The 18568-nt window shown below is 41.5% G+C and overlaps 2 protein-coding genes across 3 annotated transcripts in view; one reads left to right on the top strand and one right to left on the bottom strand.

Annotated features, from left to right (window-relative positions):
- Positions 1-9828, top strand: part of SNX30 (sorting nexin family member 30) — a 51154-nt gene extending 41326 nt beyond the window's left edge. Inside the window, exons 8-9 of the mRNA XM_038124132.1 lie at positions 2614-2766; positions 4931-9828. Coding sequence (XP_037980060.1) covers positions 2614-2766; positions 4931-4990 — 213 coding nt within the window. The 3' untranslated portion in view covers positions 4991-9828. The remainder of the gene's footprint in view (positions 1-2613; positions 2767-4930) is intronic.
- Positions 5385-17665, bottom strand: SLC46A2 (solute carrier family 46 member 2). Of its 2 annotated transcripts, XM_038124133.1 has the most exons (5): positions 16083-17665; positions 14481-14564; positions 12709-12865; positions 10200-11245; positions 5385-9455 (listed from the first exon to the last, which is right to left on the bottom strand). In XM_038124133.1, exons 1-4 carry the CDS (start codon positions 17140-17142, stop codon positions 11188-11190), a joined length of 1359 nt encoding a protein of 452 aa, XP_037980061.1. In that variant the 5' UTR covers positions 17143-17665; the 3' UTR covers positions 5385-9455; positions 10200-11187. The 2 variants fall into 2 exon arrangements, with proteins under 2 accessions (XP_037980061.1, XP_037980062.1); XM_038124134.1 differs by lacking the exon at positions 14481-14564.
- Between the last annotated feature and the right edge of the window lie 903 nt (positions 17666-18568).

The following is an 18568-nucleotide window of genomic DNA, read 5'->3' as shown; positions in this document are numbered from 1 at the left end:
TAGAAATATCTCATGCAAAGATTAATTAATGCTGGATTTTTTCTTCTTTTTGACCATTTGTTACCTGGTAATGATGATGTAGAAGAGTTTTAAAGTGGACAAGCTATTTGTAATTGACCACATCAAATTACCAATATTAGGCAAGTTCAGATTTTAAGAGAACAGAATCATTGTGAAGAGGATTAGATGCAAATGCAGAACTTCGTATCATATATGTACAACTTTATGCTCAATTCTTGCCTGCGTATACCTCTCTCATCAGTTGAAATTGACCACTAAAATATTCCTGGGCCCTTTAAGAGTGTGTTGGAGTTTAAACCAGTTGTCACTTTGGTTTTGTGGCTTGAGGGGTTTTTGAGCTATTAAGTAGCTGAGAGCAGGTGTCAGGAAAGAAGTAGCATTTTCCCTGAGCCCAATCTACTGTCTGGTTCTTAGTTCTGGTTCTGTCCCGGTTCTTAGTTGTTACCTAATATTTAGTGACTCTATTGGTAAAAACAGATAAAAGCATCAGCCTTGATGTCTCAGCTTAAGCCCAAATTTGATGATAAACATATAATATCTCTTTACATTTGAGTTTGCACTGATATAAAGTGCTTAAAACCTGTTGATTAACTTAAAATTTTGTCATAACTACTGAGTTACAATTTATTTACTAGAAAGCTGCAGTTTTTAAGGTAAGGCATTTGCATGCCCAGATAGGACTGCTGCATGCGGAGACACTACTTTCATGATGTCTCTGGAGACTTAGTTGGAATTAGTTGTTTCTGTTGTTCCTCAATGAGAGCACATGTGACACATCTGCTGACCACTGTGTTATCCCTGTAGCTCTAAACTCATACAGCCCTCTCAGCCTGACCAGCCAGAGAACTTGCTGTGAAAAAGAACCCATTTTTGCATATCTTCATTGTGGTTTCACATCCTCGCAGAAGAAGCAGGGAGCTGGTGAGTGCTTAGAAGCTAAGTTAGTTGGAAAGTAAGTAGGAAATCTTAAGTGGTTTTGCTTCCAGACTTCATAAATATATATCTTGATAGCTGAGCCTTTCCCATTAAGATAGCAGACTTCTTATGATGCAAGGCATACATGCCTTGAGGGGAGCATCCCCTAAACCTTCCCGTCACTGGCTTAATTGTTCTTGTCTGCAGTCTGTGAGGAAACTTCATCTGGAGTTGTAGCAGAGTGGAGTTGTAGCCATAGGTAAAGTGCTCAGACATGGCAGAGAGAAAAAGTATCCAGTGAACCTCCCAGCTGCCTGTAGTGTAAATTCAGTTGTGTGAATAATTACTCAAATCCCATAAGTATGAAGAGCTCCTGCATGTCAGACAGGGTGGTTTATTGAAGACTAGATGTAAGACCTTCTCTGAGTAATAAAGTGATCAGCCCTAATCCATGTCCTGGAGCAGAAACACAGTCAGTGTGTTTCTGCCTAAATTGAGTACCTTGCCAAACTGCAAGATAGTAGCCCACCTCAAACTTCATGTAGGTATCCATGAAAAGCTTCTTATGTAGTCTGTTCATCCTCTTCCTTCTTTCATACCCCTCAGAAAGGGAGTTTACTGAAAGTATCAAGTATGAGAGGAGCTACCGCAAAGTTCTTCAAATGTTCTTCTTTCTGTATTTTGCCTTTGTGCAAGTCACAGCTTCCAGAGCAAAAGTTCACTTCTCACTTTGGTACCAGGATTCAGGAGTTTCCTCTTCTGAGCTCATGGGCTTAGTCTGCATGTCCTTACAGGATTCCTGTCTGTGTGGACCATGCAGTAATGAGAAGGGAGAAAAAGGTGTTCAGCTTTCCTCTTGAGGAAACACTAGTAAATTAGTCCTGTATTTGCCTGGTGATATACATAATATTAGTTAAAACGTAAGCAAAGAACACCAACTTAGTTGGTCTAAAGTGTGTGTACCTCGGGCAAGTGACTACGTCAAAAATTCATTTAAATCTCCACCTCAGCTTGCTGCAGGCTGTCCTTCAAGATGTCATTTGTCGCTTTTGCATGGTTGTATGTCTGTTGTTGAGCCTAAAAGTCTATGAGCCCATCCCATGTTGACAATCATGAGTGCTTTGCAGTTAAATTTTGTTCAGGAAGCCTGCAACGTTAAAGTGGAAGCTAGAAACTAAGGACTTAGAAATTTTATGGTGCAGCTGTCAATACCAAGGTGTCTTACCCACCTTTTTTGATAAACCTAAATGTTTGTTGTTCTATACACACTGGTGTAAATTGGGGCATTCCTACTGCAGCTAGGAAGTAGAAAAGTTTGCTGTGGAGCCAAGCTGCTTAGTTTGAGCACTAGGAAGTGAGCCTCAGTACCAGTACTTACGCCAAATGGTTTTCCTGTGCCTTTAGCAGGTGCTTCCTCCATGCCTCTATATCAGGCAAGGAGATGGACAAGCACAAGCACTCACCACCTCAAACAACAACAAACAAATTAAGCAATTTCATATCCTCTCTAGTTCAGAACCATGGCTTTTTCCCTGCAGCCAAAACTCAGTTGATTCAGGATAACTACTGGATTGTGAACTTACCCTTTCTTCTGTAGTTCTGCTCGATAAGGTTTGAGCTAATTCAGCAATCTAGCACTGTTACTGACAGTTTTAATCTTCATTTCTTTTTCTGCAGGTACCCGCAGATGTTGAGAAATGTCAAGACCGAGTAGAATGTTTCAATGCTGACCTGAAAGCAGATATGGAGAGATGGCAGAACAACAAAAGACAAGACTTTAGGCAGCTACTCATGGGGATGGCAGATAAAAACATCCAGTACTATGAGAAGGTATGTGTCACTGTTGGAGCACTGGCAGGAGTAAGAGTAGTTTATTTTCCTCTGAAATGGTGATAATTCTTCAGGAAATCTTCACACTGTCTTGAAGAGAAGAATATTAGACATCTGAAGCTGCTCTTTGTCAGAGTTGGAAGTTGTGATCAAGTGAACTCTGTAAGACTTTTGCAAGTCAGCACTCTAACAGCATTTTATCATGCATGCTTGTCTGTTTTGCACTTTTGGATTGAACAAATTACTGAGCAGCAGCAGTAGTGATGAAAAAAATACCTCCAGAATTGCATGTGCTAGTAATACTACCAGAGTAGAAATATCCCTTGATTCTGCCTTTTCTGAACAAAACTAGATGAGTTAATGCACGTCCACAGACTCATATATAGATTACATCTCCTATGTATAAGTTATTCTAATCCCTGTCCCTTTGTGCATAGTTCTGTCCCTTGTATATTAGTCCTGAAAATACCTAGCCTCTGCTCTTTTTCAGTTGGTGCATTTGTACCTGAGGTTTAGTGTTAGATTTTTTTATTTTAATTACTTGCATTATTAACTTGCAATTTAACTGCATATGCTTCCAATTTAATTTTCCTTTGTGCTAGAACAATGCAGCTCAATGCAGTGGTTGATACCATAGATCACAGAATGGTTTGGAAGGGACCTTAGAGGTCAAGTGTCAACCTCCTGCTAGAGGCAGGGATGCCTTTCACTAGAGTAGGTGTTTCAGAGCCCCATCCAGCATGAACCAAAAACACTTCCAGAGATGGAGCATCCACAGCTTCTCAGGGCAAGGTGTTCCAGTGTTTTCTTATCCTAAAAGTAAATAATTTCTTCCTAATTGTCTAATCTAAACCTGCCCTCTTCCAGTTTAAAGCACTTGTCCTTTGTCCTATCACCACAAGCCCTTGTAAAAAGTCCTCATCCAACTTTCTCATAAGCCCCCTTTAGGTGTGTTAAATATTTACGAAATATTAAAAATTTCTAGAACTACTAGGCTTATGCACTGCCTAGTAAACTATACTTCATCTTGTCTGTTCATTTTTACACATCTACTTTACGAGCTTCTTCCTGTGCTAGATTATCTCTCCATGTAATATTAGAATGCAGTACCTTTTCCCCTTCCAATCACAGTTCATAACTGCTCACACAGAACTCCTTCACCCTGGTCTCTCAGTTCAGTGACGTCTCTAATAACCCCTCTCCCTGTGGAGGGGGTTATTAGAGACTTCACTGAACATCCAGTAGTTCCTCTGCAGTTGACAGTTAGATCTGTACATTAGTTTTGCTTTTAGCAAGGAAGGTTTTTTGGTAAGAAAATGTCCAGTCACTTCAGGGTACACAACTAGAAGTACTCTACTCATCTGCAGTACAATCAGCAGGGTTAGAAGGAGGATGTCTGTCAACAATGACTTGTGGATATAAGAGCTGCTGATGAGTTTTCCCATTTTCAGCATTTAATAATTTGGATTCCACAGTCTGCATTTGCCCAGTTTGACTTCTGGGCTCTACGTGGTTTAAAGACAGTAACAGCACACAGTACAAGGACTGTAGTAAGTGTATGTGTCCAGGAAAACGATTCCAAAGCCTGGAGTGGCTTTCTAATAACCCAGAAGCTACACTTACAGTTTACTATACCAGGCACTACCAGTTCTTCCTGTACTGGAGTTGAGTCCCAGAGCCATACTGGAATACACTGTGTCTCAGAATTAACTTCCCTAAATGCATGTTTTCTTTCAAATAAGATTGCTGGAGGTAGTCTGTGATAACTGCCATTGTGTCCAAATCAGCCTTCACCCACAGTCACGCCACAAAGATGTACGTTTCTACTCAAAACAGTTCATCTGCATAGCTGAAAGCTGTGGTATTGTTCAGTTTAGAAAAATCTAGGTTAATATTTAGAAGTCCTGGGTGTTCTGAAGATTTTTAAGGGCTTGGGCCAGCTGATGAGTTTGGAAGACTTGAATTTGTTGAACTTGTTTGGAAGGTCCAGCTATTCTAACATTTCCTTGTTGTTTGACATTCTGGGTTTTTTTCCTCCTTCTATAATAATCCAATAAAGACCCACATAACTTTTCTTCAACTTGCATGCTGTTGGTCTGGAATGATTGGTCAGAAGTTACATGAACTGATATAAATTAAATTTTGTAAATCTTTCTTTCTTCAGTGCCTTACGGCGTGGGAGTCAATTATACCACTATTGCAAGACAAGCCAGAGACCAAATAAGAAGTACCTTCTTGGACAGTCTAGCACTTCTGTGCTCAGTACCACTAGTCATACTGGAATCGTATGGAGGACTCTTTTTGTTAAGTTCACTGAAATGACAGATGACAGCTGCACTTAGTTTTTCAGAGTATCTGTTCCAGCCTATTTGAATTTTTGTTCCTCAGTTTTTGTGTTTGAACTGGGGTATGTTTCATCTTTTTTGAGTTATCTTGAATGGTTCCTTCTTTATTCTGTGGAGTGATTGGGGTTCACAGAGAAAGTGCATGGGGATCTTGATAAAATTTACCTCTCTAGTCTGGAAGGAACTGATGAGTGGAACACTAAAAAGATGAAAATAAAACTCTACTGCAAGGTGCCAAATGACATCTTTATTACCATTCTGTTTTGTTTGCTTAAAAAAAAAAAAAAAAAAAAAGTATTTCTGTGATATAGTACTCCCTAACCAATCCTTATCCCTTTTTCCTTATCCTGGACAAGGAAAGGCTGGGAAAGGGTATTTTCTGTTTTGCTACCACCCGTGTGCTCCCTCCTCTGGATGAAGTGGTCTCTGTAGACTTTTCTGTCTGGGAGTCAGGCTGGTTCTAGACAGACCATACCAACACCAGCTGCAGATAGCTGGTGATGGAAGCATGAACTGTGGTTTTTGTGAGTGTGGCATGCTGTTGGTTCATACTGAGTATCTTTGTTTACCTTGGTGATTATGAAGTAATGTCAGTTGACTGAAGTGTACTTGTGACTGACTTGGGGATCAAAACCAGCCTAGCTGCAGGAATGAGTTGGACTGCGCCTTTCACAGGTTGTGGGAATGGAGGAGGAAGTATGAGTCTTTAATTTTCCAAAGCTAGCTCTGGAAGTTGCGTGGTGGAGATCTCTTACACCATGCTTTATAAATGGGTTTTACTAGAGCCACTTGAGGCTTGGTCACCTAAGATGCCTGCTGTAGTAAAAGTAGAACTCTTTTTCTTTCCCCATGCTTTCTTTACAGCAGCCAAAAGCCAAAAGGTGTTAAATGCTTCTTTCCACCAAGCATCAGAGTGTGTGAAACTTGCCTTAAATGGGTTGGTGGGGGATAGATGGGTACCCTGTTAGGTGCATACCTGTCTCTGCTGAACCACATGGCAAGTCATTTAGGACTACCTTTGTTACGGATCTATTTTCTTAGTACTTTCTGTTGGCCTTTAGAATTGCAGCTGCTTCTGCAAGTCCCTTTTTTGTCCTTGATCTTGCAGTCCAACCTCAAGTAAATGCCTGCTTGGTGTTAATGGCCTTAGGAATGCTGGTGTGATTTAACCATCCTAGTAAGGGGGGTTGGGACTCATATGAGTGTAATACTGGGATTTAGGGCAATAAATAACTCTGTGCTTACTGATAAATTGGAGTGATTACTTGTTCTCTGGCAATGTTCTTGCAAAGAATGTGAGCAGTGACTGATTTTGTGCAACTTCTCTGTTCTCCTGTAACAACCCACCAGGTACTAGTCTGATTTGGAATTTATTCCTTTATAAACACCAACTGAACATGCAGCCACCCTTCTCACCCTGGTGGCTTTATGGAACTCTCAAGATGAGTTATTACAGCACTGTGGTAGCTGTCAGGCTAATGAGATGGTGCTCTCTGCATGAAAAAGTAAAATATAAGACATTTTAAGAAATTTTTCTTTTTGGCTCAGCCTTCATTGACAACTCTGTGGTACTAAACAAACTATGTTTCTTGTTTTAAAATCAGTTTGTCAATATGCACTTTTTGGTGTAAATGAGAACTTTGGTTTTAGTTACTGTTAGGTTCAGAATCACAGACTCCTCTTGTTCAGGGGAAGTACTTAAGGGGATCATCTTGAAGCAATCTAGAATAAGCACTTGCATACTGTCCAACAGTCTGTCCTTCAGGGTTACAGTCTTCCCCATTTTCCACAAAGAAAGATCAACATGCTTTTTGAATTAGTTCAAAAAGAATGTGGAATAAATGGAATTTTGTAGTTGACTCTACAACATCACTGGGACTGAAGCAAAATATATTTGGAACTAATATTTAGTCAGTCTTCCCACCATCTTATTAAAACAAACAGCACAAGATGAGTAGAAAGAATGGTGATTTTTTTTCCTACAGGTGGTTTCATCTGATGCCTTACAACACTAAGGGACTCTTCCTGCTTTGCTTTATGTCAAACTGAAGTGTGTGTTGCTTCTGGGGAGTTCACCAATTAACATCACAGCTGTTCAAGAGAAGCATAATGGACAGTGGAGAGTACCAAGTGAAGTTCAAATCAGCATGTAACTGTTGAGGCTGGAGCTGCTGAAGATTAAGCTATCTTACGTGATCTGGACCAAAACCTCTTAAGCTCTTACAAGGGAAGTAAAACTTGACATTCAAAGGAGAAATCCTCTGCAAGAATTGCTGTGGTGTAATAAGGGTGTGCATAGATAGGTCTCAGTTCCTGCAGACTGTGGACTCTTCTGATGAAGAGCTGTTGTAAATCACAAGGTGACTGAGGGAAAGGCTGTGGGTGAGGTGTGGGTAGGATCCTGACTGTGATAATTGGGGGCAGCCATGCCAGTCAGGAAAAGCACAAAAGTAGCAGGAAATTCCTGTAACATGTGCAGAGTGACACTTGTATTACATAAATACTGTTAGAAGGAGGTTGAGTCCTGAACTGACAGTGAAACTCTTAAAATGTTATCCTGTAGTCCTTATAGAATGAAAGTCTTTACTTTAGATAGTCTACACTCCCCTGAGAGAAACAGAAGATTTTGGTAAAGGGAAGCAGAAATAGTGCAGGAGCTTCATCTTTTGAGTAATTTGTTGAGTGTTAAGTCACTGAAGATGACTCTCTGCATGTGCACCAAAATGACACTGAAAGTAGTTGGTGCCCTTTTTATGAGCCTGTTCAAAATGTGGTTCTTTCAGCAGTCCTTAAATCAGCCCAGTTTTCCTCATAATCCATAGCCTGGGCCAGGCCCTCTCAGCAGATGCATAATTCACTGCTGCCCAGTTACTTCTGTATAGTTTCTGTGGTGTTTGTTTCTTCTCTTAAGTAGCACCAGCATAATAAAGCAGGCACTGAGCTCTATGTTTCTATTCTAAGATATCCACGTATATTTTTATCAGGATCTAAATCTTGCAATAAACATAGATGTTAATACATCATGGCTTTTTCAGGTATACATTGAAAAATGAAAAGGTGTGTAGCCCTGAAGACACAAGCAGTTTTGGTGTGAGTTATATTAAAGAATAAAATATGATTCTTCACTGAAATCTACTTGGATTTTTACTGCACTAAAACTTGTCCTGAAAATAAAGTAGTGGAATAACTGATAGAAACAAAGCAGGAGTGGCAGAGACAGTTCTGTGGAGGCACTGTGCAGTAGCCTTGAAGCAGTGGCCCTGCATAGCCTGTTCATGACACATTTCTTCAGGTGTCAGTCCTGCAGATGCAAGGGTGCAAAATAATTCTTTCCCAGATAGGAGGGACAGTTCATTATTTTAACAGGAGCCGTGCTTTTGTTAAAACTTGCACAGTTTAACTGGACATCATTCTGATTATTGTTGCAGACTGTTGAAAGTCCTTGTCCTGATTATCACTGGACAAAATTGTATAGACTAAATTAGCTCATTAGATGTTCTGTCATCTTAAATTCCGAAGGTAGAACATTCTTTCCTTGGGTATATGAACTTTTACTACAACAACACATAGGGAAAATCAGGACTTTTTTTAAAGACAGGCAAGTTGCTACTACATGTTGGGGTTTTTTTTTCCTCTTGTGAAGTAAAATGGAATCACAGGAATAAACTTGCCTTCTGGCAGACTGAATGTGGTATTTAAAACTTTTTGGCAGTTCTGTTGAACCAATTTACAAACAAAAATGGCAGTGCTTATTTCTGTGCTTAGCTGAAGTATCTGACTTGTAGAAGTACTTAGTAATGAACAGGACAAGTTTTAATGTTGCATGCCTAAAGCACAGTAAATTTGCAGAAAATAATGAGCTTTCCAAAGAGGTATAAGTAGATCACGCTTATGTAAATGGCATGTTAAGACAAGGCTAGTCACTGTCCTAGACTACTTTGAAGGTCTTGGTATTCTATGCTTTGAAGCTAAACCGTTTCCTTAACCCTGGTGCTGGGATATGTATCCATCCCTTCAGATCAAGCTGCAGCATTGTGGCCAGTGCACAAGGAGACAGGTTGCTGAGGGCCAGTCTTACAATAAGAGCCAAAGGGCTTTTGTCTACAGAATACAAAAATAAAGAAGCACCGTCCTTGTTCTCGCTTCTCTGTGCCTCTGTCCCTCTTTACCTCCCTAAGGTCTGGAGAGTTGTGCCACGCAGATGAAGACAAGCTGGCTGTGAGCTTCACACACACTGTGTTGAAGTTGTCAGTGATGGGGACCAAACGGTGCTGGTTCCTTGTTGAGACTTTTCTGCTTTCACTCTATAAACCCACTCACCAGAACTAGAGTCACTGTTCATACCTTTAAAATACAAAATGAAAGCTGTGAAAATACTCATTTCTGTGTGAATTAGCTAGTAAACAATGTAAAAATGAGAAGGAGGCTTTTGCTTCCTGTACTTAGTCAAATCTGACAACTATGCTGTTGTTCAGACTCACAGGCTCGGAAATGTTGTCTTGCCTTCTGGTGCTGGCATGTCTCTATACCCTTTCATATATCTCTTTAAATATACTTTGTGCATTGTTTACTGTGGAGCTAGTATTGATGGAGAAAAATGCTTTGAGGTAAAACTGTTTGTAATTCTCTATTACTGTGTACATTTTTTTAAAAAATGCACCACTTGTTTACCTCAATTAATTTAATGGAATGGACCAATAAATGTATTAAAAGATGACTCCTTTACTTAGAATAAAGTTTCATTTTTTTGCGTTCTTCACTGGTGAAATGATGCATGTGCTTATTTTGCTAAGCAGCTCACTGTCTTACTGCAGAAATACCCTTCCCCTAAAATCTTCTTCCACAGTTGATCTAAATAGGTATCATCTGACCTGTTGTTGCATTACTTCTGGTACTGAAAGTGAAGGAGCTGAGGAAAGATTGGAGGGGCAGGGGGGATGGATGGGGGCTACAGGGTGACAGCAGCTTCCTCAGAGGAAGGGATTGTGTAATGATGAACGAACTTCTGCTTGCTATACCCCTGGCTCAAACTGAAGCTGCCTGATTTGCCTCCAGATTATTTCAGTTATTTAAGGGCTTTTAACTTACCCTTTACTTAGTCCAGGACCTTGGAAGCCGCTTAATCCTTCTTAGTCCAATTAGCATGTAAGCAGACACATCCTTGTGAGACATGCCACACTTTTGACTCATGTTTGGATTTATGAGACATCATCTAATGCTAGTTGCTGTATTTTATGGGGTTCCTTTCTAACCCAGATAAAAACTGAGGTAACACGGTTTCTGTTACATGGTATAAGTGTCCCTACACCTCCATAAATTCTGTAGCAACTTTGTGCTGCACTTAGCTGTTCTTAACCTGTGACAAGAGTAGCACATCGTGGTGGTGTGAGCTGAAACAGCATTAGCTCTTGAGTCTTAGTCCTCACATGAGCTCTGTTGAAGCACTGTCCAGGGATAATGTGCCATTTTCCCTGAAATCAGGGACATGAACATCTGTTCAGGGGTGTTTTATTGTAGGGATTACTAAAATTCTGTTAATCTTACATATTTTTATGGTGTTATTTCTCTATTTAATGGTCTTGTACATAACATTAATTGGCTGGGCTGATAACATCTGCAGGAGGTGGAGAGCCGGTGTGTCCTGCTGATCAACCTGTGCACATGGCATGTGGCTTGCAGCCCTGTTTCATCATCCAAAGTCACAGAACTGACCCGAGATTTCTGAATGAACAAACAAGAAGGAACTAATAGAAAACTCATCCTCTGCTTTCTGCTTCCACTCTGAGCAATGTGTCTAGAAATGCCATTTTCATTTCTAGCCTGTATCCTTGTGCCTCTCTGGTATTGCTGACCAGTGTAGCAAAGAGCAGAATGCTCTGAGGACTGCTGGTGTGCAATAGCTAATAGACATACTCTGCAAGATGGGGTGCATGCTGCAGAAATAACAAGGCAAACATCTCTTCCTGGGCGAGCTTAGTGGCTGAGAGGTTGTGGCATGCTGTGAAGTGGAAATAAAAATGCTACGTATCCTGTTGTGTTGGTAGGGACTAATGATAACAACCAGGAGATGTCTCTGCTACTCAGTCAGAATCTCAAGGGAGCCAGTGGTTGACCGTTGTTTGATGGCCACAAAGCTGTAAAGAACAATAAAAAATGCAGATAATAAGCATTTGCAAACTACCTTCTCAAACTGCAGTTTGCTCTTTCTACATCTATGTCTTAAACTTTGCTGGGGTATCTGGAGCTGGCTGCATGCTAATGGCTTTCTACTCAATGGTCTGCCAGCCTCTCTTGTGTACATTCAGTGACATTGGCACTATCTGTCATCCTTCACTTTAATAACCCTGATAATGGTATTTCTATTTGGAACCTATATTAAAAAGCATTTCAGTAGCTAGCAGAGGGCTGCATGTAAGAAAGAGAGAGAGGGCTGTTAGAGAGAGGGCTGCACATAAGGAAGAAGTTTTTCGTGTCTGGAAGATCTGAGGAGGAAAGCAGAGCCAGGGGAATGATGAGTAGGAAGTAGCCTTCCCCACACTAGTAGTCCTGAAGACACTGATTGTCAAATGCATTCACAAGGCCAGAAAGCCTTTGGTGCTCTGGATAAAACAGAGGTGGTGGTGGAGGAGCTTTCCTTACAGGATCTGCTTCCTGTCTTGGTGGCGCAGCTGAAGTCAGTATACATAGTGCTTTTAGACTTTGTACTACTGTATTTTGTTTAAACTACAGCAGAGCTAGGCAAGAATTTTTCCTGGAATCAGGCATTAGCCTATCCAGTGCATGCCTTACATGTGAATGATGATGTTGTTACATGGATTAAATACTGACATTATCACAGTTTACTTTATACAGAGAGAATCTTGCTCCTTTCTAGGAAAGCAACAAGCTGGAGAGTCTTGGGGAGGCTGTAATGGACAAAGTGAGATTTGGAGGGAGATCCTTCAAAAATTCTGTAAAAGTAGGTGGAGGGGTTGTTTCAGCTTTCTCTCTGCAAATTAAGCTGGTTTTGTGCTTAAAAATTGTTAATGAAATTGTACCTCTCAGTCACTTCATGGTGGTACAGTTGGGCAAATTCAATGGACCAGAAAAGTAATCTTTTTTTTCACTGTGGTAATGGTTTTTCTTTGAAACATTTGAGGGAGACTCAGATTATTCTCTTCTGTCTCAATGGGTAAGTAACATATAATGGAATTTTTAAAGAAAATTTTATTTTGTGTAGGGTTATTCCTTCATTCTACTTACTACTATTTTCACAGTACCAAACACTTACATTTGTGTGAATGCTTTGTCCCCTGGGATTATTAGCTGTTAAACTGCCAAACACTCTTCCTACAGCAATTCATGTTACATTAAACAAAAAAAAGATTTAAAAAGCACTGGCTAGACATTGCAACTTTCATTCTTTGAATCTTCTTGATATTTGTCACTTCATTTCTGCAAGTTTGGTTTTTTCCTCTTCTTTTTAATACAATTGGGGGAGGTGTTGTTTTCTTTTTAAAATTCTTTCCTATCTGTATTATAAACTTTAGACCTAGAATCAGGAAGTACAGAGAAAATACAACATGTCTTTTTAAACAAAATATTTCCCATTTCTTACCTTAAAGGGAGGAGACTCAGGCAGCCAACTAGAAAAGACAAAATGAAGCAGAAGCCGCTGTACCAGTCCAGTGTGTTTTGATAGATCTTGTTGTAGACTGTAGATGTCACTACTCCTGTGGTGACTAAAGACAGCTGCAGCAGGGCAAACACCTTACCTGTAAGACAAGAACATAGTTTGTTGCTGGAGATTAACAAACGAGCTGTGGTATCTCCCTGACAAATCCAGGATCACAATTGTGTAGTCATTGCTCCACTAACACCAGATGGCATGAGCTTGTATCTGCTTCTGTTCTAGACAACAATTAAGTACTTTTTCCTTCTTTTAGGTGTCAGACAAAAGATTCAACTGGAAAACTGTCTGCCTCAACAGTCTACATATAAAGGTAGCTGCTTGTAAGAGCAGCAATAAAGTGGTCAATAAGTACTCCTTTTCCTAGAGGCAGAAAAATAGTCTGGAGCGGACATGTTCAGGACAGGAGAAATTTTAGTCAGGGTCTGCTTCTGGCCTAGGCCAGAAAAGTGGTTCACAAGGTTGAAATTACAATAATGCCTGACATGGGGATGTGTGTGTGATTTGTATGATATTTCATGTGGAAGAAAGGCAGAAACTGAATTCTAGTTGAAACCACTCTTTACTGAAGGGTTTCTGTCATGGTAATGGCTGGTAAAGGAAAATAACCCAGCCTGGCTGGGACATTCAGACTGGGGGCAAGGTCAGGGCTGTGTGCTGAGCTTGCTACCCTGGTAGCCTTCTGCAGCCACTCAGCACCAGGAGATGAAACTGCAACCATATGGCAACTGCTGCTCTGCTGCAGGGTCCTACTTGAGGTCTGGACTGATGCCCACATGGCTCAAGGTGGAGGTTAAAAACGTTTGACTTATAGTGATTAATTGGGATGTGAGCTGTACTGTTTGTGGCAGGTAGATAATTTTGCTATGGTGGATGTTGAGGGAGCACAAGCAGTAGGAATGAACTGGTGACAGAGCAGTGTTGTGTTCATATGGCAGAAAGGAAAAGGATGTAAGGATGCAGAGGAAACATGTTTGGAGGAGGTATGAGCAGTTGTGGGCCTGTGGTGCTGTTTGAATGAATGGCCAGTCCTGTGTCTTGTGTCTAAATCTAGCTCATTGGGGTAAAAATGATAGGCCTCAATATGCTGCTGTAAAATACATTTTTCTAATTTTAATATGTATTTTAATGGAAAAGAATTCAGCCGCTGTTCCAAGAAGGGTCAATTTTTATGCAAAAGTTATTTTTCGTAGTTAAATCAGGTGTGACAGGAACAAACTGCAAACACCTGAAGAAATGTTTAGAGAGCATAACTGAAAAAAAGAAATTAAATATGAAAATAAATAAAAATGAAATATGAAAATAATCCATTGTTCCCAAAACTGGAAGTAAAAGAAGCCAGATATAACAGTGCTTCAGCTCAATGTCCTGCTTTTCTTGGTTCTCCCTGCAGTATGTGTTTTTGAGCAGCACCTCAGCTATTTTCCCCGCCTTTGAACTAAGCACTGATTGTAATCTTTTGAAGTATGTGCTGAAAATTCTGTCAATAAATTATGATGCAACCAAGGACAAGAAGATTGGATGTGAGAATCTTGTCCAGCAAGTTTCTCTGCTTCTCCCTTCCTGTTTGTGGTATCATTTGTTCTGGTATTATTACACAAAGCACAGATTGCAGCAATAACTTACCTTTCTCTTAGTACTCTAGGCTGAATAAAGGGATTTCAGGGGGTTTTGGTTGGTAAAGTAACCAAAATACTCACCATAGGATGATCCTTCAACATGCTTGGACAACATGGACCTGATGGTTGGTAAGGGGATGAGGGCAAAGAGCATCACTGCCCGTGCTATAATGCAATGAATTTTGAGTTATCATCAGTATCTGCTCTTTGTGACCCAGCACAACCACTGCTTTTAAAGATTACATGCCTCTGGCTTGGACAGGCACCTTGCTTCACCTTTTCTCTGCTAAAAAGAGCCACCTATTGCTCCCATTATCAGAGGTCCTTTGCCCAAACTAGACACGGTCTCTTGGTCTTGGCCAGACATCTCAGAGTAGATGGGATCTTCCCTCTCCTTTGAGATCATGAGGATGATGATTTAAGTTTTAACATGCGGAGAGCCCTCTGTGCTACACAGCCTTGACAGGATCAGTACTTTTATAACACTACATCTGTCTTGTATCTTGGTGCTTCTGGCTTGCAGTATTCTAGCCTGTCTCTACCGTAAAAATGTATAGGGAGCTGGAATTACCCTCCTGTCAGCAGAACCAGCCTCAGTGAAGACTTGGTCCATGTCTAGTGTACCAAGGTGTTTCTGCAATGCAGGCAATAAGCATCCAACACACTGCATAGCAGCATGTCTTCAGGATGAAAATTAGCTGAATTATTTAGCAAGCTTTTTTTTTTTTAACTTAATTTTAATTTTTTCCCCCAGCTTAATTGGCTAAACAAACATAATCTCATAAAATTTTCATTTAGTGTTTGGCTTGGTACACAAATGCAATATCCTACCATCTTTCCCTTTAGAACAACTTTGTTTAATTTTCAATTCCCCATTCCCTGTAAAGACAGACAGAAAAATGACTTCAGGACATTTATCTCCAGTGTCTTTCTCACTTTGAGAAACAAAACTTTAATGCCATGATGATACTCTGTGAAATAGCTCTGGCACAATGAATGCAGTTCTTGGATTTTGTTTTTCATCATAGGTTAGCTCCCAGAAGTAAACTTGCCTTTCCTTTACCATGGGATGCTGCCCCATCTATTGTTAGCTGTAACTTTGGAATTCATGTAACAGTGTGAGATTTGTAAATTATGTTATTGTGATACTTTACAGCCCCAATGTTTCATTAAGTTTCCCATCAGCTGTAAGTGCCTTTATATGACAAAAATAAATCACATCTCAAGACATTCACATAATAGGAAGCCTTTGCCATTTTGCTTCTGATGTAGCCTTAAGCCTTGCCTCAGAGGAAGCAAGAGCTTCCTATTGCTGCAGTGGTGCAGTCCTACTAGTACAGGGAGTCAGCAACAATTCCCAGTCACCCAGAGTGTGAACACTGTTCTGCTCAGATCTGGTCTGTGACCAACCGATGAATTACAAGTCAATGAGCCTTAAACTAATCCTTGCCAGAGGTGTATGCCTCCTCAGGATATTGCAGAGTGCTGAGTCTTAAGAGTACTAAGGGAGATGTGGGGAAAGGGGAGTAAAAAGAATGCTTTCTTGCAAATTGCTCCTGTGATGATCTGCCTAACTCCCTGCTTGAAAACTTTCCATGAAGCAAAGAAAAAAGCCCTTCCAGTTATGTTGAAACACCCATTTCTCAGTGTGTATTTGCTCATGTGAGTGGCTGTTCAACTCACCAATGTAGAACAGGAACGTCCACTGCACGAAGGCCATGATGAGGATGCCAGCGCTGAATGATGCTACTCCGATCATGATCATGGTAATATCCCTCAGGTATCTGGAGAACACAAGTACCCCTAGGAAACTGGTAATGAAGATCACATACCCAGCAGCATTGCCATGGCCAATCTCCACAGCATTCCAACTTAAAGGTTCCCTGAGCAAGAACAGTGGGAGTACGTTCATTGCACCAACCACAGCCAGGTCATAGAGGATTGCTGCCACAAACAGCAGGATGATGATGAACTTCGAGGGTGACACTGGAGTGAAGATGCTGCTCTCTGAAGGTTGGGAGCTCCTGGCTACCACTGCTTCTGGTAGCTGACCACCCACCTCCTCTGCACTCTTGGCTTTGGCTGGGCAGGAAGCTGCTGGCTTGGGGACTGTGAGGACAAAAATGCTGTAGAGGAGACAAAAGGCATAGCAAGCAATGCTGCAGCACACCAGCACAGTGCCTTCTCGATAGCGGTCACTGAAGCCAACAAACAGGTAGCCAGATGCCATGCTTCCCAGAAAGCCAGCGAGACCATACACCAGTTCAATAATGATGAGCCGCAGAGACCTCTTGCTTTCAGAGGACCCCAGAGATCCCAGAGCCATGATGCCTGCCCAAAATGTGGTGAAGCCTCCTGTCAGCCCATTGAAGGCAGCAGCCCCATACATCACCTCCACTGGCCAGCCCAGCAGAATGAGGAGGAGCAGGAGAGTTTTGGAGCCCAAATAACCAAGAAGAGGGAAGCAGATGGGGATCTTGCGATGTATCCTGTCCCCCAGCTTGGACAAGCCATAAGCTGACACCAGCGGGCTCAGGCCCAGAACTAGGTTGTAGATGATATAAAAATTAGATACAGCCTTCTGCTGGGCATCTTCCAGGACGTGCGAGGGAGCAGTGCTGTTGGTCTGGTTGTAGTAGTTCTTCACTACCAGCAGCAGTGCTGTGTCGTAGAAGGCACTGGCCACTTGGGAACCCGCGACCACTGGCTCAATCCACGTCCTCATTGCCATTATTCCCACCATGATGCTAGCCGCCACCTCTTCTTGGAGAGAGCTGCTTTCAGAGCATTTGAGGAAACAGCACGTAAGGAAACAGCTCCTCAGAAGCTCTGCTCTGGAGGCATGTTTGGAAACAAGCAGCAAAAGGTCTGCTGGGCTGCACAGGTCCGGAGAGTTGTGTAAGAGATGATCTGGCTGGCAGGATACTCGCAGCTCACCTTGCTATGCGTACACACACCTGCACATCCCTGCGCTGCTCTGAGCTCTGGCTCACATATGGGAGGCTTTTGTACAGCCAGAGAACGCCCTGCACTTGTCAACTGCTGCTGCTCCTCTTCCTGTGTAGTTTCAACAGAGGTCAGATGACCTGGGGAATTTCTCTCTCCCAGAGTAGGAAGTGAAAATGCCCTGATCAAGTAGTTGCTGTAATTTGGGATGGTGGTTTGTTTTTTGTTTGTTAACTTTCGGGGTGGTTTTTTTTTCTTCTTCTGGTATCCTTCATGTGTCAGAGAACTCTCAGAGTGGTTGTGGGGGCAGGGAATGGCTATGTGCCATTTTATCAGGTAATTTGTGAATTCCCCTTTACTGCCAGCTCATTTGTCTTTTTTCTACACAAATATGTCATTGACTCTTTTGCTTTTACCTGCTTCTGTCTTCCCTGTTGCTGCATCATGCCCCTTATGTCATTGTTGTTTCAATAATGCAGTCAGGAAATTACACCAAAAAGAAATTAAAAGGGAATATTTCTGGTAACCTGTCTCTGTGGCTGCCACTCTGCTTGCTGCATCCTTTGGCTTTACAATTTGGGAATTTGCAAGAGGAGGCAATTTATCCAGAGGCATCAATGACCGCTGTGTCCCAGTAATCAGCCAGCTCACCTGCAGGCTGAGATGGATGAGAGTCCACCTCTGGCAAAGAGTTTTCCAGCCCTAGCTCCTCAGGGAGATGGCTGTGCATCTCTGCAGGTGCTTATTACCACAGACTCTCAAGCCTTGCAGCTTGAAGTCAGTTTCCAATTTTGCTGCTGACTGAGAGGCAGGTAAAGCCACTCAAGCAGAGCCCCGTGGGCACAGCAGTGCTGCAAGTCAGAGGCACAAGAAGCTCTTGGACCAGGATATGGTGCAAGCACGCTGCCAGCTCCAAGGACAATGCTTGCAGTCCCAGCTGCAGGAAGTACTTGAAGGATATTTGGCAGTCTCAAAAATGCTAACTTAAATGATAATGACCTCATTCTGTACTGGTTTAATGAATCATAACAGGCAGAATAACAATCTGTTCTAGGAAGATTTACGGTCATTACTTTAAAAATAAATTACTGATGAATTTGAAAAAAACAATGTTAAAGACTCCATCTGTTGGACTCTTTGTTGACTCAGGTGACATTTACTCAATGCCACAGCTCAAGAGTTTGTCTTTTTCACTCTGTTTGGTTGTGCAATAACTTTTGGCT

Source organism: Motacilla alba, chromosome Z (assembly GCF_015832195.1).
Source record: "Motacilla alba alba isolate MOTALB_02 chromosome Z, Motacilla_alba_V1.0_pri, whole genome shotgun sequence".
Taxonomy (NCBI): Eukaryota; Metazoa; Chordata; class Aves; order Passeriformes; family Motacillidae; genus Motacilla; species Motacilla alba.
Note: the sequence above shows the minus strand (reverse complement) of the source record. Positions and strands in the feature narration are given on the sequence as shown.